The 22,173-nt window shown below is 38.9% G+C and overlaps 1 protein-coding gene across 1 annotated transcript; it reads right to left on the bottom strand.

Moving 5' to 3' along the window:
• Nucleotides 1-4,392: 4,392 nt before the first annotated feature.
• On the bottom strand, nucleotides 4,393-16,810 carry LOC136245760 (dentin sialophosphoprotein-like). Its single transcript, XM_066037238.1, has 19 exons — nucleotides 16,694-16,810; nucleotides 15,550-16,279; nucleotides 10,318-10,373; nucleotides 10,178-10,263; nucleotides 8,480-8,598; nucleotides 8,293-8,431; nucleotides 7,754-7,893; nucleotides 6,096-6,449; nucleotides 5,559-5,612; nucleotides 5,453-5,506; nucleotides 5,345-5,398; nucleotides 5,239-5,292; nucleotides 5,133-5,186; nucleotides 5,027-5,080; nucleotides 4,921-4,974; nucleotides 4,815-4,868; nucleotides 4,710-4,763; nucleotides 4,606-4,659; nucleotides 4,393-4,551 (listed from the first exon to the last, which is right to left on the bottom strand). The coding sequence occupies exons 3-19, from the start codon at nucleotides 10,371-10,373 to the stop codon at nucleotides 4,465-4,467; spliced, it is 1,521 nt and encodes a 506-aa protein (XP_065893310.1). The 5' UTR covers nucleotides 15,550-16,279; nucleotides 16,694-16,810; the 3' UTR covers nucleotides 4,393-4,464.
• Nucleotides 16,811-22,173: the final 5,363 nt, after the last annotated feature.

The raw sequence follows: 22,173 nt of genomic DNA, 5'->3' as shown, positions 1-22,173 counted from the left end.
CATTTGTTGCAACTGAATGTTCGTAATGTTTGTTGCGTTTTTGTAATGTTGGGTGTAGACACTATTGGGTGAAGTCACAATTAAGCATAGGTACTGTTGGCTGTATGTACTGTTGGACATTATTAATGTCTTATAAGTTACATCATCAAAGATAGCATTAAGCATGGCACAACTGGGACAGTGATAACACACGATTCCCCTTCAAGCAAATGCCTCTCACCTCAGTTGCCCTACCTCCCCAAAAGAGTTTTATATACGTATGTGTATCAGGCTTGTTATAATTGTAATCGTAATTGTAATTAATTACTAATCATTAGCAATTTTCAAGTAATTGTAATTATAATTGTAATTGCTCACTGAGCATAAAAGTAATGGTAATTGTAATTAGCTGTTCAGTCAATAATCGTTATGTAATTAAATTTAAGTAATCAAAGTTATGCTATATAAAAAGTACTACTCCATAACTTGACTATACTATGTACACAATCCCATGTGTATAACATGTGGCCCGTGTAGCAACAGTAAATTATTGAAGTTATATGTCATGTATTTGTTGACCATATAGTTAAACATTTTATGTACAGTATGGGATACCCATGGGGTACATAATGTTCAATAGTAGAGAAACATTTAAGTGTATCTGGATGACACAGAGTTTACAAAGGATGAAAGCCCTTTAAAATTTTGGAAGATAAAAGCGAATAAATACCCCATTTTAAGTACAATAGCAAAGAATAGCAGCAACGTTGCATTTGAGTGTGTATTCAACCATAGTGGCAATGTTCTCAGACCAAAATATATGTAGACTATTACCAAAAAAAGTTTGAAGAGTTAATAGACGTACCTTAAGATTAATGCTGGAGAACTGTAAGTAAGTTATTGTTGTACCCCAATTAGTGCTAGGCGATTTTGAAAAATAGCAAACAGTATACCTCCATAAAAAGTATCACAGTATTAATGTAAAAGCTATTGGTATTAAAGTAACTGTCATTTACCACAACAAAAGCACCAAATACTCATGGTAGCTCAGCAAGCCTCAGGTACAAACTACCACTAGCAAACTTGTTTACATAGTTTGGTTAGCTGACTACATCAGCACCTTCCTACAAACATTAATTGTCACATGTCTGGTTACCTTCTAAATATGGGATGAAACAAGCATTAGCCCACAGGGAGGCCATAGTGCCCAGATGGTATGGCAGTATTGAAAAAAGCAGGCGGTATTAAAAAAAGCAGGCGGTATCAAAACCAGTATGACTTAAATATCACAGATTATTAACAATACCAGTATATCACCCAGCTCTAACCCCACGTGTACAGCAGTAATTGAAAAGTAATTGTCATTATTAATCATTATTTTACATACTGAAGTAATTGCAATTGTAATCATTAGATTGGCTTCAAAAAGTAATCGTAATTGTACTGATTACTTTTGGTGGGTAATTACAACAAGCCTGATGTGTATACATGTATGTGAAGTGATGTTTCTATGTAGTTATCATGTGGAGTAATGTGTTTAGAGCTTGGTGCGGTGGAAGGGTGGTTTGTGTAGGGCATGCCGTAACGTGCCATGATGTGTCATGAAGGTAGCATGTTAACCTCAATAAATAGATGTGTATATGATAACTTCTTGATACATAGACAGATAAGTTAGCTGTACATTGTCATGATCAACTCTCCATTGTACATGTCTGATGTATGGCTAAGAGTTTGTCTGTTTTGCCTTATGTACACTTCATGAATCTGATCCAGTTAACCTTCCTTTGTCTCTTTTATCATAATTCTTGTAATATATGATGAATAATGTTTAATTAATAACCCATTCACAGCTGAATTTCCTGGCGGACTGTACGTGACCAGATTTTACAAAACTGATCCAAATCGTACATCAGGTAAAATCAAACTAACACCACCAGTGGATAGCTACATTATCGTACTACTAGTTTTGACCCTCAGTACTACTCAAAACTACTCGAGGCTGGTTTTAACAGACGTCTTTTCTGGGTGGTGTGGAGTGTTCAAATGGTGGTTTCAGGCCTTGTGAAGGACCTGGCTTGGCAAGAATCAGTGGTTTACTGGTGGACAGCCTTATAAAGTTGGCCAGACGTTTTCTCTGTTGATTTTGCTACATATCAGCCACTAAGGAGCCAGCACAGCCCTGTAATCTCGTGTGTGGACTCCAATCGTGGTCTGCCTCCATTTTGAGGTCTATCTCTTGCCCTCCCCGCCACCCCCCACCCTTCACCCCTTTGTGAGCACTCGTGATACTACTTCGCTCATCCAACTGCTCAGATTTTCTATCTTACTTGGCGGGAAACTCTACAAGCAGCTACAAGTACTGGACGTGGCCTGAAAGGTAACAGATTGATGTATCTTTTGTGTAAATTTCATACGCGTGCTTGCTATCCTTGGAGAGTTATGCTGGCTTTAATTCTTTAAAACCGTTTATCGCGAAACTTCTAATGTGCGATTTGGATCGTTTTTCCAAAATCCAGTCACATATAGGTCTCGCCGAATTCCCAGTATAACACTACCTGTATGCTAAACTACTTAGTAACCACCCCTTGAAATATTCGCTATAGACTTACAAACTTGATTATACTGTTTATGTTTACACAACAAAAACACTAAGTAATTACAACACAACAAAGATGAAAAAATGATATAAACAGCACATGCAAACAGTCGGGTACAAACAAAGCATGTACAAATCACTATAACAGTCTATTAAACAGTTCTACATCATCTGCTTACTGAGCGATGGTCTCTCTCGTTGGTTTTATCAAGATTTAGCTCAACAACCTCATTGCACATGCATATACACATGTGTGCACATCACGCCACATTCTTGAAAAACACTCGACTGTATTTTTCGGCTATTGTAGCACATCAGAAACAATTCAGAGTATTCGAAAACACTAGTATCAACTTGAAGAAACACTTAACTCGACTCTGTTCACAAGAAAAGTTTTACTGGGTTATGTAACAAACCTACAATAGTGTGAAAAGTATCCGGTTATCCCAGAAACGGGACCTCTATGGGCATATATGTTTCAGCATAGGCACATCGTGCTAGCAAACGCACAGCGTGTCGAAATTGTATTCAGCGAGTGTTTTGTTAGAGCGATCTGCCATATATGGCGGTTGCTGCCATGAATGGGTTAATAAACGGTGTTCTCTGACTCCACTAGTAAAACAGAGTAAAATACTAACTGTGATTCTCTAAATGGGTAACTTGGAATTAAATTTTGATGATTGTTCTATAGTAATCCAAATTGCTGCCCTCTACAGTATGTAGAACTTCAATGTTTAGTCAGACTCAAAATAAACAAGCTCACTAATCAGATCAGTGATTCCTATGATTGTATTTGTTTTACAGATTATCTGAAATCAAGCACTGCATGCGAAGAATCTAGCTAATGCACCACAGAGTTTACTGATTGCTCACTGAGTTTAGCTTGAGTTGGCCCCCAAAACCACCCACTCTTTCCAGTATTGAAAGAAAGTCTCAGAAAGCAATTCTATGTTTCTTGCAATCTCGTTGCTTAATAATCCAATAGCACAACAACTGGACAGCATTGTGAACACTCATTTACTCATGTCAAGCTTCACATTTTTGCGGTGGACATATTACTTGCATTATTTTTTATGTTACCACACCTTCCCGCTAAACCTGTCTATAGGCAGTATAATTTCTGGTAAATAATTGATGTGGAACAGAGTTTGACTAATGGACTAAGGGCAGTGTGCCCTGAGGAGTACCCAACAAGACTGAAATCCAGAGACAGTAAATGGTGTTGCGTGTAGAAGTTGTGATAGAAAATTAAAACCCACAATTGAATGTTTAAAGTATTTGTATAAAAGAAATAAATAAGTTTAACAGAGCACGAGAAGTGATGTGCTTCAATGAGGTTATTTACAATTTTTATAGAACTTTGTGTGGGTGAGATCAAAGGAAAAGTGTACTTTAAATTTCATAAAGTACACTCTCAGCCGGCCAACTGCTTCATCGACCACAAAGAGTGCTTTATTGCACCGTAAAGAGTGCTTTATTCGTTCAATAAAGCACTCTGCGGTGCAATAAAGCACTCTGCACAGCTAAATCAGAGATTACCATGGGGAAAATTTATCCCGTAATGATCCTCGTAACAGATAAAATATGTGACAACTACGGGTTTCGTGAGTTACTTCACGGCGAGGTTATAGTACCTACCCGTGGTGGAACCACCTCCCAAGACGTGGAGTTGTAGCTTTCCCATCTTTGTAACCACCATCTACCGTCTTAACCTCGATACGCTAGTAGAAAATCATCGTCGTGGCTATCCCTGATTCATGCACGTGATCCCATAATTATTATATTTGCGATTACAATACGTTAATTTCGCGCATGGATTAATATTTTTGTGTAATGGCATATTTACAATACTAGAACTAGTCCTCAATGGCATATTTACAACACTAGTACTAGTCCTCAAGATCGCTACTGTCACTCCCATCATCTTCACTCTCCATGACAAAATCGAAAACACTTAGCTTTCCAATTCGTTGATTCTAAAGTGTGTACAGATATAAACGAACTGTTGCATATGAAAACTTTGAACATACCACTATCTTTGCGTTCATCGCTTCGTTGCTACCATGAAGATCAGCTGATTCAGTCTAAACACAAGGCATATTTGTTGACTTATCACTGATAATATCAATCTTACCATTTTGATGTTGGCACTTCTTTTTCGGTTGCTATATACACAAGCCATTTTATTCTAACCAACATTCTTATCAATCAAATTATCCTTTAAGAATGTTATACTGACCATTTCACTACTGGCATCTCTTTTTTTACCTTTAGGTTGTGTAGGCACTTCACCCTAAACACACAATTTCATAAATCATCTAATTTCTCAGGAAAGTCATACTTACTGTTTTGCTGCTGCCACTTTTGTTCGTTTGACCATGTCTCGTAGGCGTTTCACTCTAAATACACAATTTCATAAATCAACTAATTCCTGAGGAAAATCATACTTACTGTTTTGCTGCTGCCACTTCTGTTCGTTTGACCATGTCTCATAGGTGTTTCACTCTAAACACACAATTTCATAAATCAAGTAACTTCTGAGGAAAGTCATACTTACTGTTTTGCTGCTGCCGCTTCTGTTCGTTTGACCATGTCTCGTAGGTGTTTCACTCTAAACACACAGTTTCATAAATCAACTAATTCCTGAGGAAAGTCATACTTACTGTTTTGCTGCTGCCATTTCTGTTTGTTTGATCATGTCTCATAGGTGTTTCACTCTAAACACACAATTTCATAAATAAACTAACTTCTGAGGAAAGTCATACTTACTGTTTTGCTGCTCCCATTTCTGTTCGTTTGACCATGTCTCATAGGTGTTTCACTCTAAACACACAATTTCATAAATAAACTAACTTCTGAGGAAAGTCATATACTTACTGTTTTGCTGATGCCGCTTTTGTTCGTTTGACCATGTCTCGTAGGCGTTTCACTCTAAACACACAATTTCATCAAACAACTAACTTCTGAGGAAAGTCATACTTACTGTTTTGCTGATGCCGCTTCTGTTCGTTTGACCATGTCTCATAGGTGCTTCACTCTAAACACATTGAACAGACATACAATATGGTTTAATTGCACATGCAATCTGATTTCACTACATGTGACCGGGCCTGCGAAAACACGGCATGTGGGCACATGATTTTTGCTCACTTTTTCAAAATTCATTGACTCATAACTTTTCATACCAACATGCTAAAGTAATTTCTTACCCTTTTAAAGAATTTCATTGGCATGCATTATTATGCAAGTTACAGAATGTAAATATTATGTTCCAGTACTGAGATGTGGCTTTTAATGTGACAGGGTGTAGTTTGTGCCTACGTGCCCTGTTTTTACAGGCCTGGTCACAAATTGGGGTGTTTTCATTAATGAGCCTTTATCCATAAACGGATTAGTACAACAACTGCCCTGTCCTTTTATTAGGAAGCCTTCTATAATCACGAAATCACACAGTGACACTGCACTTGTGTAGTGTACCATAAGCCAGAAGTCTATGTATGAAGTACACAATCTAGCTTACATCTTCACCATCATCACTAGAAAAATTTTCACTATCATCACTATCATCGTGGCTTGGCGAATCGTCTAGGCTGGACAAATCACTGCGACCAGTCAAAGTATCATTACTAGTCAAATCATTGAGGACGGTCAAATCAACGTTGCCACTCAAATCATTGTGGCCAGTCAAATCCTCATCGACAGTCAAATCACTGTGGCCAGTCAAATTATCGCGTTCAATTGAACCATTGTGTTCAGTAAGATCACCATGCCCATGTGCAGTCGAATCACCATGGCCAGTCAAATCACTGTGATCAATTGAATCATCTTGGCCAGGCAGCTCCTCCTGATCAGGCAAATTATCTGAAAGAGTATCCTGAAATACATAAACGACAATTCATTAAACTGCATATAGATTTTTGAGATAAAGAACTGAAAAAAGGTGATGATAAAAAGGTGTAATAAAGAAAAAAAATACTCCTTTATCGAGCACCAAATCCTGAGCCTCATTATCATTGTTTGCATTAGCAACTTTACTGCATCAGATTTTTGTAATCTTGCTTTTTCGTTTTTGTGTGTACATTGCTCAAACCTGGCTATAGTAGAAAGGCACCTGACAACTGTAATGTGTGCTCCAACATGTACGGGTAGCAGGTCAGAAAACTATGTACACATTGTACAGACGTTGTTGTTAGTGACAAGCTTGTCTGAAGCACTGCCTGAAGCCATTTCCAGGCCATTTAAATATGCACACGTGCAAACGAAAACGGCAAGATTACAAATTTTTGCTGTATACTACTAACTGTGCCACATGATCAACTTGTATCTACATGCTACAATTACAGTACTTAACTGAAATATCAAAAAAATGCTATTTTTGCTGATTACCGACATCACCATATCAGGTGCACCCCTAGTGTTTACTGCTTCCTTTTTACTCGATACTCATTAGGGGACCCAGATTCCATGCAAAGAACCACTAGAGAATGGTTTTAGGCTGAAGGATGATTTTCAGGCAGTTTTTAGGTGTGTGTTCTATTAGAGGTTTTGCAAAACAATGGAAGATCCCTATTAAGATGATAATAGACTATCAACAAATCACTCACGGTTGAGGTATAACTGCTCATTGTGATTCGCTGAGAAATTACTGTACCTGACCAGTTTGTTATTGAGTTAAACCCCTATAAATGCATCGGGTAAAAAGCACCTATCACAAAATAATTTTAATTGTTTCAGTAAACAATGAAACAAGGCTTGAGATTACTAAGCGAACAACTAATTTGCCTGTTAATGGTTAGAATATCTTTAGTTCTGTGCTGAAGCAAATGTGAAGCTTGAGCGTTTGTTTATGGCGGTATAATATTACATTTCTAAGTTTAACCAGACGAATATAGTCCACACAAAAATACTTCAATTCATTGTGATAGCTATGAGCTGACTACCAAAACTTTTCCATGTACATAGATAGACACTGTAAGAATAGATAGCTTTGTTCTTGCTGTCGACAGTTATCTATATTTCTAACTCCAAAACTATTTGGCAAAAATTTGAACAGCTCGTTAGTGTCTCCTTTTGAATAGCTCAGAAATAAAGTGCAACATAGGCAGTAGGATTTGCTCAGCAGATCATGATTAACAAAGCAATATTAATGTCTACTTGAGTGTCACTTCATATGCTAACCTGGTCATAGCAAGATGATACAGCCCAGAAAGGAGCGTTGGGTGGAGGGGTACTCTTAGACCACGTGGATTCTACACGTTCCTTCTTAAAAACATTTCGTTTGTCTCTGTTATCAAGCTTCTTGATCAACTTGTTCAACTCTAAAAATACAATTATATAATACAAAAGAAACAATGTTTGCACAGGTAGATATGTAAGAAGGCGTGTAACAAAGTATGTACTAAAAGTCCTATTAGATGAAGTCATTGACATTCTGCAACCTGTACAAGACCAATATGAATGTTTAAAAAAGTAAGGCCAACACATAATGTTACAAAACACAGCAAAGAATTTTTATGCTTTGGTTCATTTTGTGTGCATTGACTCTATTTAGAGCTCATTACATCACTTTTTTAACTTTAAAGTGCAATAAACCAAAAATATATTTTTAAAAAGTGTTGCTAGCAATCCATATGAAAGATAGGTGATCCTTTAAAATTTTCCTTATCCGTGACAATTATATACAAGGTGAACAAATACAAAAACATAGATTCCATTACTATTGGATCTCCAACGTGGCCTGTGTGTGGAGAACGCCCCCTCTTCATCATCTGACTCTTCAGTCATGTACTGTTCTGATATTTGGTGCCAACGCCTCAATTCCTTATCTGTACAGAACTTCATTCGACGGCTATAAAGCTATATCGTATTATAAATGAAAGGAAGACCATGAAGATGAATATGTACCTGTTTCTGCCTTGCACGTAGCTTAGTTTTTCTGTCATTGTGTTCCTTAATCTTGATTCTTTCTGGATGAGAATCATTAAATATTCTCCGACGAGAATCATAGTAACGGTACACTGCCCCTATGTATATCATATCACATAACACTTATTCATGCTATAGGTACGATAATAATAAAAAAAACATTGAAGTGTCTTGTTCGCTGAGTAATTTCACTCATGCAATCACAAATGTTTATAATTTTATCAAAATAACTCATTGGCAAAATTCACCAGCGTTTTATAAAGTAATTTAAAGCCTAAATATAAAATTACGGCTTGTACTTTACCTGAAAACAGATAGATGATTACACATGCATGCATATGGCATTGCTTTTTACTTCAGACCTATAATGCTTTATCCATCTGGAACAAAATGATATATGATACGTTACCCTATAGCTAGCTAAAGAATGAAGACCTAGGAGATTCGCAATGCCTGAAAAACACCCTCGTGATATAGTCTCGCATAGCCAAATTGCTTTTTTGTCTTAGAAGGTCAGACAGGAAAGAAATGAGTGGTACAATGGCAGGTCTTATACTGCGAAGGAATCCACCCTGTCTACGGTGGCTGTTGATAGGTATACATTAATGACAACTTCTTAAATGTGACCAATTGCAGGCACTTCCAAGCAGCTAGTGGCTACAACAGCTGGCCCTGCAGTTGTGCAATAGAACCTAAACATGGAATGGACTAGAAAATGGATCTATAAATGGACTGGCTCAAAGAAGTTTTTAGTACAGATTTTGCAGTATGATTTACTGCATATACCAACTCGACAACTGTACTTAGCACAGCGAGGCCTTACCTAAGTCTCTGAATGTGATTGCAATGCTTGTTCAAGTCAATATTAAGCCTTGCGCTTAAAACCGATTAAAATTTTGTGTTAAATTACTGGCGCATGGCTGCAACCCAGCTAAATCACAAACTTGGAGACTGTTCAAGTCACTAGTATACAAGTTTTGCAGCTATTTCTGAAGCTGAACAAGTGGTGATAAGCAATGTGGCAGGATCTAAGGTAAGTTGTCATGGCAACTACAATGTGCCTTGTAGTTCATCACAGCTGGCCAAAGGATGGCTGCTACGTTACCAATTCTGGTTTGCTGTTTGTTACATAGTACCTAGGTTGTAGGCTATTAGCCACTACACTTCAGACACTTGCATTACTTTTAAGCTAAGGACTTGATATAAGCTCAAGAAAGAGAAAGCTTTGTAACTATGTTCACTGACTTGTGTAAGGCCTAATATTGTAATTGAGGTAAACTACACTTAAAAATCCATGTTAAAAACTTATATGTGATCGGATTTGCGAAAATGGGTCTTCCACACACATCCAATTCTATGAACTTGGAAGATCATAACTTTGTGTTCAAGAAAGATATAAACTTGCAATTTTCACCATCCATTAACCTATGTTGTTGCACACTACTGAACAAATTTCACGGCAATAACTTTTCCCAAACTGAAGTAATGAATTGTCAAAGTTGGTATATTGCATGTGTGTGGAAGACCCCTTTTCGCAAATCCGGTCACATGTTAGCAGATCCGTTTTCCATTCCATTCCCCATTTTAGACATGTGCTCTTTTTCGTATGCATAGCTGCTAATCTCGGGTTGGTGGAGGGGGTGGTATAGTATCTAACTAGCAAGTAATACAACGTACTCTTTATTTCCTCCATATCTTTAAATTTCTCTTTAAGTTCATCTATCAATACCATCTTGACAGACTTGTTGTAGCTGTTTCCATAGCTACATAAGTACATTATTATTAAATATACCAAAGAACATGCTTCCGGCCCTTACCCCTTACTTCCATCAAACTGGTTTTCTAATTCCGTATGAAGATCCCTCACAGCCATCTAATAGGTAAAATATCATTACGTAACAGTCAATTTAACGTACACATATACAGCTATTAATACTCAAGTATAGTAGTCTAGATTTGCAAATGGACACAATAATCATAAAGATATAATGTGTTGAGTGTTACATTAGTATCTTGGCATGGTTTTATTCTCCGTATACCACCCATTAACATATACACTTGCTATAAACATTACTGTCTACTTACTGTCTGGGCACGAGACTAGTCAGGCCATGCAAGACCAATACAAACACACTTACCCATACAAGGTACGAGACAAAGAGATTAAGCAAACATACCGTTAATTAACTGTCTAATCTTGTACTAGCTTTCTTCAATTGTGTTGGTGCATTAGACGTCACAGAGTCTTTAAAAGATGACAAGTCCGATCCAAGTGAATCAACGTTACATTGCATTTCAGAAAGTGACGTTCGTAAATCTTTATTTTCACGGGAAAAATCCGCTATTACATCTTGCTGCCTTCCAATCATAGAAAATAGCTGCTCGAACTTCTCTTCGACCGATACACCACCTATATTTTGTAACTCGGTCACTGGTTGACTCCTGTAAAATCCATTCGGAAACGCCATGGTCGAGCCTCACCACCTGCCTCGTGTCCACCAGCTGCATCACTCAGGTGAGCTACACGTTATAGAATTGTTCTAATTAGTGCCGTATGTGTGAGACGTGAGATGCAGTGATTCATCGTAGCGCGGATTCTCGTAACGCTATGTGTAAAATGGAAATGAACCTTCAAGTGCGCATTTAATCTGCAAACCTTCGTCTATGTTAGCTAATTGTTTGTTGCAGACTAATTCAGACGAGACAAGGAGCGAAGAAGTCGACGAGGATCAAGATGGTATTCAGACGGACTCGGGGATACAATTGACTAAAAAGGTTTTTTATGTTTGTTGACACGAGGCAATGACACTTCACTCCAATTAAAGACCATTTTAACCTTAATACACATGCGGACAATTAACAATTACGTAGGACACACGGGGGGTGTCAATTGCGTAGTGTGCCCACACACCTGTGACCTGTTTTCAGGTCTTGTAGGTGTGTCAATTGTGTAGTGTGTCCACACACTGGCAACCTGTTTTCGGGTCTTGTAGGTGTGTCAATTGTGTAGTGTGTCCACACACTGGCGACCTGTTTTCGGGTCTTGTAGGTGTGTCAATTGTGTAGTGTGTCCACACACTGGCGACCTGTTTTCGGGTCTTGTAGGTGTGTCAATTGTGTAGTGTGTCCACACACTGGCGACCTGTTTTCGGGTCTTGTAGGTGTGTCAATTGTGTAGTGTGTCCACACACTGGCGACCTGTTTTCGGGTCTTGTAGGTGTGTCAATTGTGTAGTGTGTCCACACACTGGCGACCTGTATTCGGGTCTTGTAGGTGTGTCAATTGTGTAGTGTGTCCACACACTGGCGACCTGTATCCGGGTCTTGTAGGTGTGTCAATTGTGTAGTGTGTCCACACACTGACGACCTGTATCCGGGTCTTGTAGGTGTGTCAATTGTGTAGTGTGTCCACACACTGGCGACCTGTTTTCGGGTCTTGTAGGTGTGTCAATTGTGTAGTGTGTCCACACACTGGCGACCTGTATTCGGGTCTTGTAGGTGTGTCAATTGTGTAGTGTGTCCACACACTGGCGACCTGTATCCGGGTCTTGTAGGTGTGTCAATTGTGTAGTGTGTCCACACATTGGCGACCTGTATTCGAGTCTTGTAGGTGTGTCAATTGTGTAGTGTGTCCACACACTGGCAACCTGTATTCGGGTCTTGAGGGTGTGTCAATTGTGTAGTGTGTCCACACACTGGCGACCTGTTTTCGGGTCTTGTAGGTGTGTCAATTGTGTAGTGTGTCCACACACTGGCGACCTGTATTTGGGTCTTGTAGGTGTGTCAATTGTGTAGTGTGTCCACACACTGGCGACCTGTATTCGGGTCTTGTAGGTGTGTCAATTGTGTAGTGTGTACACACACTGGCGACCTGTATCCGGGTCTTGTAGGTGTGTCAATTGTGTAGTGTGTCCACACACTGGCGACCTGTTTTCGGGTCTTGTAGGTGTGTTAATTGTGTAGTGTGTCCACACACTGGCGACCTGTATCCGGGTCTTGTAGGTGTGTCAATTGTGTAGTGTGTCCACACACTGGCGACCTGTATCCGGGTCTTGTAGGTGTGTCAATTGTGTAGTGTGTCCACACACTATTCGGGTCTTGTAGGTATGTCAATTGTGTAGTGTGTCCACACACTGGCGACCTGTATCCGGGTCTTGTAGGTGTGTCAATTGTGTAGTGTGTCCACACACTATTCGGGTCTTGTAGGTATGTCAATTGTGTAGTGTGTCCACACACTGGCAACCTGTTTTCGGGTCTTGTAGGTGTGTCAATTGTGTATTGTGTCCACACACTGGCGACCTGTTTTTGGGTTTTGTAGGTGTGTCTTTTGTGTAGAAGGTTTAAATATATATATATTTGTTCCTTTAGGGAAGAACACCAAAATCTATTGAAATGCTAAGGAAAAAGAGGAAACGCCAAAGAGAAAAGAAAAGGACACCAAAAGGAGAGCCTTTTGTGGTCGTGATGGTTTCTGTGATCAGGAAGGCCATCAGTGTCATTATTTGGAACCTGATCCAACAGAGTCAGACCACCGCTGGGATGGCATTATCAGGAAAGAACAGGAAATAGCACATAAAGTCAAACGGAAAGCTTATAACCTTGAACAGCGTTTTGGTGACTATGTAGACACACAGCCTCGTTTTCCACCTTGCAGTGAGGTTGCAGAAATACAGATTCTACATTACATAGATGTGGCTGATAGAATATCTATCAAAGCTAAAATGTATGAGCTTGAAGCTAGTAGGGAGCAAGCCAAAGAAGTGGCTTGCTACTATCGTGACAGATTATATGAGTCTAAAGTGATGATCAAAGAACTAGAAACAAAAAACTCTGAAATTGAGGCTGAACATTTGCGTCAGAACCAGAAAGTTCGTTATTTTTGGAGAAATCAAGTATTAGAAGAAGGAAGCCGTAATGGAAAGATTTTAAAAATGGCTCTTACTAAACGTCCCTCAGCAATATAATTCTCTCATGGTGTACACATTATTAATACATAATTGCAAACATATAGTTAATATTTTAATGTAATGGGAATAACAACAAATAACTCTTCTGCAGCACTTGGTGGAATGGTAACTCTGATTTTTCCAAATACACATTGACCTAGTACACGTTGCAATGGCATAAATGAGCAATCGCTTTCTGAAAAGGTGAAAGTACTGCAAACAATAGCTGAATACCCGTACCAATCCTCTCTGGTATGTTTTACGTACCAATCAATAATGTAAAACACATGGTACTTCTCTTCGATAGATGTCTCTGTTCCTATTTTCACCTTATGCTTGATGAGCTTTCTAATAGATCCAACCTCTTTACTTCTACTTCTAGAAGCTTCGTTCATCAGGCTTTCAGTTGGCCAAATAGCTGTCACAACAGATGTACGTTGAGCACAATCATGTGTAGTAAAGATTTCTTCGGCCATCAGGCATGATTTAGAATACTCATAAAACCGAGAGAAATACAAAAAGTTGGTGTGAGAGTACAAAAATTTGTAAACACGTTGAATCCTTTCCATTTGAGTTGAGTTAAAAACTCCTTCAAGAACAGGGGGTAGCAACTTGATGTGTGCTTGCATTGGATTGAATGAATAGTCAGAACTGGTGGGGTTGTATATATCACTATTTGCTAGAGACTGCAAATTCGGAATGGCAGACAAGTCCTTAAAAGTTTCTTTAAGAGATCCAGTTTCTTTGGTACGTAAAAGCTGAAAAAGACTGTTGGCTTCATCTGGAATATCCAAAAATGAGGCATTTTGTTGACATAAAAACTTCCTCATCAGTTGTACTTCGATCATGTCCTTGTTATTGGTGTGAAATTTGCTTAAACAGCCATTGCATCGTTCAAATGAATAGCACCAAAATCCATGAACAGGTCCATAATCCAATAAGCATTCTTTAAGATGCAAGCTTAAATGTAAATTTGGTGTGCAACCAGTAGGTCCATACAAAATTAGAAATTGATTGCAAAACTCAGTTAAAAAATTATCAGCTTGGCTTATGACATCAACAGTAATCGTCCTTCTTCCAAGTAAAGAACAGGCCCTGACAAATAGCAGCCAACACTTCAAATCATTGGCAGGCAGTACATCTTTTAAAGCAATTGGAGAAAATATTGTCACCCAGTTTTTCCATTGGTCTGCAGAGAAACCAGCAAATGAAGACCCAATTTTAAGTGGCATTCTTCCCACATAGTTGGGAGTAACAATGTTTGATACGGTCTCTTCCATTACATCAAAATCACTGTTGGTGAGTACTCCTCTGCTTTTCCAAACATTCATAACATGCTTTGCTATTCCCAGATACAAGTTGTGCATTGGATCAACCACAGAAAAGCGAATTGGGTTAAAGTAGGGCAGTTCATTTAGACAGGAATATCTCATACCAAAGGTTTTAGCTATAGAAGTTTGGTCTGACTCCGTTCTGGCATTCTTATAATCTTCACTTTTCTCCTTGTGTATTTTTAAGTCTCGAGCTGGCCAGGTTTCTTTGTCATATCTTGAGTAGTCTCTCCTTTTTTTTGCCTGCCACAGTAATGGATGAAAATTCAGAAAAAGCATTTAGAGCATCCAAGTTTAGCTGAATAGCCCACAAACCCACAAAGTTTTCTAGTAGCTGGTATATCTGATGCACAACAAATAACTGCTGCTCTAATAAACAAAGATTTAAGAGGATGCTTATTGCAAGTAACAAACACCCCTGTCCAAAACTCCTTAAGCTCATCAACCAATGGCTTTAGAAAAGAGTTTATGGTTAACTTCGGTTCTTTTGGGCCAGGTATTATTCCGACTATGATGATATTTTCTCTTTTATATCTAATTTTCCGCGGAAGATTGTTTACCACCATATAAATCACTCCAACCGAATATTCTATGTGGGAGAATCGATAGTAGTTATCATACACATTGCACAATAGATGCATGCACATCATACAAACAATAATAGACGAATTGCACATACTGGTAGAAAGACAAAAGAAAGTTATATACAGGTAGCTTGAGGTTATGGTTTAGATAGAGAAATGGAAACTTATACACTAACAATTAATTCTTACGTGTTTTAGAAAATGGTTGGAACCAATCAGTGTTTATTGTGAAAGCAATATTGAAACGCGATCCTAACAAGTTTGATTTATCTGTTGCCTGAAAATCCTTCCACACTCGACCATCGTATATATCACATAAAACTCCCTCAGAAAGTGAGTCATTTATTTTGTAACATTCATCAAAGTAATCTAGGATACCTTCTCTGTTCAGTAAATTTGAAATTGCTTGCTTAAGTGATTGATAGGCATAAACCTTGTGTGGCTTAACAGTAAATTTTTCTGTTCTAGTTTTAGCAGCTCTCATCAGATAAGCCCCACAAGGCTCTCGGCTTGATGATTGTGGATGGTTTGGATACTGAACCATTGGACATCTCTTTGGGATCTTTTTACCACTTTCAATCGTATATCCAGCATCATAATCAAATACTGCATTGCATTTTGGGCAAACAGTATATTGCGTAAAGGCAATGTTATTGATACCCTGTAGCTTGTATACACCCTGAAGAGTTTTAGGCAATTCACTTGCAGATAGTCCGTCCCCAGAACTGCCAGACAGTAGATCAAAAAGTTTAAAAATGAACAGCAAAATGACCAGAACTGCCACATCTGGAATTGTAAATTTAAACTGCCAAATCATAATAAAGACCAACATTGCTCTCAGCTTCCACGATAAGCATTTTGGGTGATTTTGGTATCCTTCTTCCTCTTCATCTGATATAATTTCATTAGCATTGTCTTCCTATAAGCAATAATTGTGTGAACCCAAATGAAATTATTACTTATAATGCCATGCAGGCAAACTTGATTACTATAGTTTGTTTCTTATTCACAAAATTTGGGATTGCGGGTGAGAGGTAGTTTTTCATTGTCCATTATTGACAAAAATGCTCTAAAACACTGGTAAATGTTATTGTGAAGGTTGTCCAAAGTCTTCTCAACATTGGTATTTATCTTTCACCCTTTTATTTGAGTGCAAGAGATAATTCCTGTCCAGCTAAGTGATGGCTAGCCTTCTTAGCATTAAAATACATGTGCACGTGATTGATATTATGAATAGTGTAATTTGAGGCAGTAGGGTAAAAAGCGATGCGGGCGGTGATGAGAAACAAGTAATCAAGTTTGCCTGGCCTAATGTGTAGCTGATCAACTTTACCTCATAATCACTATTGTCTATCCCTTCGTGTACCTCAGAATCAGTGTTGCTTTGGCTACTTGTACTGTCATACTCTGCCTCTGTCAGATGGGTTACTTCTGTCTGCAAAGTACATTCAGTGGTAAAAGTACATGCAGTGGTAAAGCCACATGCCACTATTCTTTATTATATAATTATGCTATTTTATATTATATATTATCAATGTTACCTCCCCCACCGGGTGTAGTGGTGTAAATGGTGGGGATTTGACTTGTCGAAAAATTTTGTTCTCCACCAACTGGGGAACAACCAATGTTCAAATCTCCATGTAGTATGGCTAAAATATTCTTCAGGAAATGGATTAACTAAATCTTATAGCTTTCAAGCTAAACAAATGTCTAAAGCAATCAAATACTAGTGGGGCAAAGTTTCTGATCAAATTGGGCCAAAATCCTCCACCAATCCCCTAGTAATCCCGGGAAGGTAGTGGGGCTTAATGTTGATAGGTGCTTAAGAAAACCCGGAATAATTAATTTAGACGTTCTAATAGATTTGCCGAATCTAGCTTTAAATTGCACTTCTAATATGTACCAACGTCACTTGGAGTTACTCTCCCATTAACTCGTGTCCTCAATCTCTTTATCCAGTCCTTTTACCCATCCCTTTACTTGGGCAGGTGCTAGTAGACATTCAAGTTATAAGCGCCTCTTACCTCGCTGTATGTGTCTTCCTCTTTACAATCACTTTCCTCCAAGTCTATATGGTGAGCTTCAACAAGAAGTTCTTCATTGCTCGAGCTACTGCTGCTGCTGATTAATGTCTCTTCGTCTGGCATAAGTCGGAATCTCTTGTGGCGGTGCCAAGTCGAGATAGAAACTGTTCAATTGCAATGTTCGCAATATACCCAAGCTCTCTTTTGCCGTTTCCTGTCACTCTGCTCGGTAGACATTCTTTAATACAACACTCGTAGAATCGTGACACTTTAACGAAACTCGTAATTGTCCATATACGAGGTTGAGTTAATGGTAGTGCTTTAACGAAACCTCATAATTGTCCATATATGGGTATGAGTTCATAACTGTCCCATCTCCATGCATAAAGACGGGATACCGCTTTGCCCATAATTATCGTGATTTAAGCTGTGCTGTGGGCAATAAAGCACAGTTGCCCACGTGCCTTATTGTAGGCTAATAGCCTACGGGGCTTGCGCCAGTACGACCAATCACCCAAGCCAGTGAAGGCCGATAGCCTCACTACGCTGAGTGATCAATCACCCCAGCCAATACGAGTTCTACCACTGGATTGCTTTTATAGACATACCTAAATGCTTCGATGATGGGTGGGAGAAGGCAACGTTGCTGTTACGTTTGTTAATGTAAACGGACAAGTCCTGGAGATATCACGGAAATACTTCACCATGTGACTCACAATAGAATCGATCGTGGGTTGCGAGCAAAACCTGCCAAAGACGCAATGAACGTCTACCATGCCAAACTATGGTGAACTATGCGTGAGTTACTTTGTTAAACTGGTTTGTGTGTGTTCAGGCTGCTAATAGTTCGTGCAATGCGTGTTAATTACGAGTACTAGTGTATGGTGAAGCTACACGAGTGGAAAGTTCCATAAATCATTTAAAGCATAGCCTTGCTCGTGCTATATGAAAAATAAAGTACTTGGCCGCGCGCCTCGTCCTTTATTTTTCATATAGCACTGGCGGCTATGCTTTAACTTATACGTAAAGGGTTCTACTAAACAATTAAGTAGATACGCTTGTATTGTCAATGTTGATGTATTTGTATCTAGAAGTGTACCAACTTCAAGACATAAACAGTCGTCTTCTATAAAGCAAGGCATTGCACCTTAAGTAATAGATATACTGTGGAACCTGTCTATAGCGGTCACCTTCGGGCCAGAAATATTTGGCCTTTATGGACAGGTGGCTGCCTACCTCCCAATATCCTCTATCAAGCAGCCATAGGCCCAGTGGTGTAGCTACACTGGGGCCTGTGCCCCACCGTCAGCTTTCCAGGCTCCACCGTCAGTAAATGCTGCAAGTCACGTGATTCGACGCGCGACAATTTTTCACAACGCTACCATGCAGATTTTTATATGAAAATCATCGTTGCAGATACAATTTCTTGTTATTTCACTATTACTAACATCAGCAGACAAAGAAAATTAAAATTCTATTTAATGCCCACCATCACGTGATCGCGAGTTAAAATGTGTGAGTTGGAGGGAAGGTGTCAGTAAAATGAGGCTGTACGCATCGTGACTATATCAAGTCAAGGTGATAACATACTACTTTATGACAGGTGTTGAGTGAGGTGTTCTTGATAGAAGATGTGCAAGAGGTTTAATAAATGAAGTATTCCTTTTAATGCTCACTGCAAAAAGGTTGTGAATAATGAGCTTATAGTGATTGGAGATTAGACCTATGATACTAAGGAGATTGTCAAGATGACGAGGCACATGCTACTATGCTTTCCTTTTAATACCCGCTGTGGTTTAGCGGATCTTCAACACTGCAGTGCTGATGTGTGACATGTTGCTAGCCGATTAAAATTTGGATCAAGAGTTAATCCGTGAGAGCTGTGGAAGAAGAAATTAGGTAAAATTGCATGCTGATCGTAGGTTGTAGGGTCAATTAGCTGCAGAAAGAGTAGTGTAGCAGTATATTTAGCTAGCTAGGTACAACCATGCACTTTAATAAGATTTCTATATAAATGTGTAAGAGTCCACAGTGAGATGGACTCGTATGTCATGTATTTATAGTGCATGGGAGGACTTGATGCGAAGGTGTGCCCCACCTAGGCCCTACTGTCACTAAATGTCTAGCTACGCCCCTGCATAGGCCACAAACCAAGGTACCATGGCCTTTGTTGTCCTCCCACATGAATACACTTCAACCCATTACAGGCATAAACAAAGCGGAATGGATGAGCAACAAGAGCCAGAAGCCACCATATGGAGACATTATCACTAGGCAGCCTTGCTACAAAGCCAGTGAAGGAAAATTGTGGTTTAACCTTTGTTTTAGACTGGAAAGTTACCTGGTAACTATACAATTGTAAATTCGGGAAATCAGCATATCGTGATGTGAGCTTTAATTGTGACCGGATTTGCGAAAAGGTACCTTTTTCACACACAAAATGTGACCCATTTTTTTGGACTTTAAAGCTTCATAATTTTTTATCATGGCATATAATTGCTTGAAATTTTCAGTGAATGTAACTACAGTATTTGGCTACATTTTGATACTAAAAGCAAGTTATTCGGTATGAGGAGTTAAATGTTACATCATTTAGTTTGCTGGTATGTCAAATGTGTGGAAAAGGTACCTTTTCGCAAATCTGATCACAATTAGAATAACATGAAGAGACAAAGCCATTGAGTAGCTATAAGCAGAACACAACCGTGAGTATAAAAACATTACAGTAGTACAACTAACTAGTTTGCTCACTATCATGGCTGTTGCTGGCTGCTTTGTGAGAGGATTTTTGTATAAGGAAATTCTGTTTGGGACTCCAAGAGCTGACTGTTATGTGTATTATAGAGATGACCGCTTAATGCAAACTATTTCTGTACAAACTGATTGGGAATCAGTTAGGAACAATGGACCATAGTCACATGGCTGTTAAGCTGAGGTTACCACCCAACTAGTGACCGTTAAGAGAGGTTCCACTGTAGTTTCTTCTGCATGTGTATCTACTACTAGTCCATGTGCTGTAAAGGGCACATCCATGAAAAAGTGCTAAAAATTTTCTCTACCAAGTCTAATCTTTGCTCTTCATTTTTAATGTCCCTTTTATACTAGAAGGGTGATAGCTACTGGAGTTTCCTACAGTAGCTACTCCACTAAGTTCTCATTAGACAATCAAGATGTTCTAATAGAGCAGTCAGTGCAATACACTGTGTAAATGTAAGATACACAATTCCTTGTAGCCTATGAAGCCATTTTTGGTTGTTTTAAATACTTGCTACAGCTGTTTACACCATAATTATCCAGAAACTGTGTTCACCCACATTGGCATAAAGTATACACCTCAGAGTAAAGCTTACCTGCCTATAAGTTTAATCCAGAGTCTGTAGAGTGCTCGCACTGACAAAGCTTCTTTGCCACGCAAGTGCAGGTGTGGGCAAACCATGCACACATACATATTTTTTTGGAAAAGTTGCAGTCTTGCATACACACATAGTAGCTGTGTGCTCGTTTATTCATGCATGCATTTTTGAAGGCATGTCATGTTTAGTATCATGTGCACACAGGTGTGAAGTTGTATTTGTGCATTAATTATTTTAGTGATCAAATGATTTAAAATACTTTAATCAGTAGTTCAGCATGTGATTAAGGCTCTTCCAATTAAATTATAAAAAGTGTGGGACATGAGTGTGCTGTAACTTTTTTCCTCTTAAATGTTTACTACTTTGTAGGAACTAACCTCATCAGACTCGTTGACTTCAGCAATTATCGTTACTACAGTGGAACCTCTTTTAACAAACTCCCTGAATTAAGGACACAATAGAAAACACCTCCATAGTAAGGACAAACATTTTGGTCCTAACAGGTCTGGTCAATACATTTTTTTTCCTCTGAAAGAGGAAAGCTCTGTATTACAGCAAAATGTGACCAAAAATTGGTCTCCAGTGGCGTACACAGCATTTTAGGTGCCTTGAAACTAAATAGACGAGACGCATCTCTAATCGTTATAGACGGCTTGAAGACAAGCTATACAAGATAATTGCTTGAGACGATCACGTATTAAGTGAGAATCCTTGCAAGCACATTATATTCACTTTAGACTGAAGCGTCTAGAACAATGAAACCCTACGAGGCTATCTACCCTTGCCCATAAATTGTCTGCTATGACCACATGCTACTCCAATAAGGCTTCTAATCCGTTATACGCACGGATACCTTTCGGAAAGGCTGATCATGTCCGACTACGCCAGTCCACAATGCATAAACATGCCCACTGCAGCAACATCAATTTTCACGTTCATAACTACACGTTTTCAGCAATAGCTAATTTAAGACCGACTATACGTACCAGCATTGAAACCGGGTTACTGACCGCTGACCTAAAATTGATGGCTACACTTTGAGTGGTCGACTAGTGCGTTACGTGTACACATGTACGAGAGTAGAAATATAAATATCCGGAATGGTTCCACGTAAGTTTCCAGATAGCAAGACACGTTTCCTGCAAGTGGGTGTGGTTTTAGCATACCTAGCACACCTTTATAACGAATTCCTAAAAAGTGGGCGTGGCTCACGCAAAAGCTGGCCTGATGCAAAACTAGCCCATGTCTCATACGACGATTAGTAGGCGTGGCTCAGTAGATTCTTCCATACCTATACAGACAAATGGGCGTGACTTATCGTATGGCTGCAGTCATCTGATTAGTGGACGTAGCTCACAAAAGAAGCTGGGTTACATCTTCGCTTGACTATGACGTGTTTATACACTTCTGCATCGTCCCAACCAATTAATTTGCTT

The sequence above is a fragment of the Dysidea avara genome, chromosome 15 (genome assembly GCF_963678975.1).
Source record: "Dysidea avara chromosome 15, odDysAvar1.4, whole genome shotgun sequence".
Classification (NCBI taxonomy): domain Eukaryota; kingdom Metazoa; phylum Porifera; class Demospongiae; order Dictyoceratida; family Dysideidae; genus Dysidea; species Dysidea avara.
The sequence above is the reverse complement of the archived record's forward strand: the minus strand, read 5'-3'. Positions and strand labels throughout refer to the sequence as shown.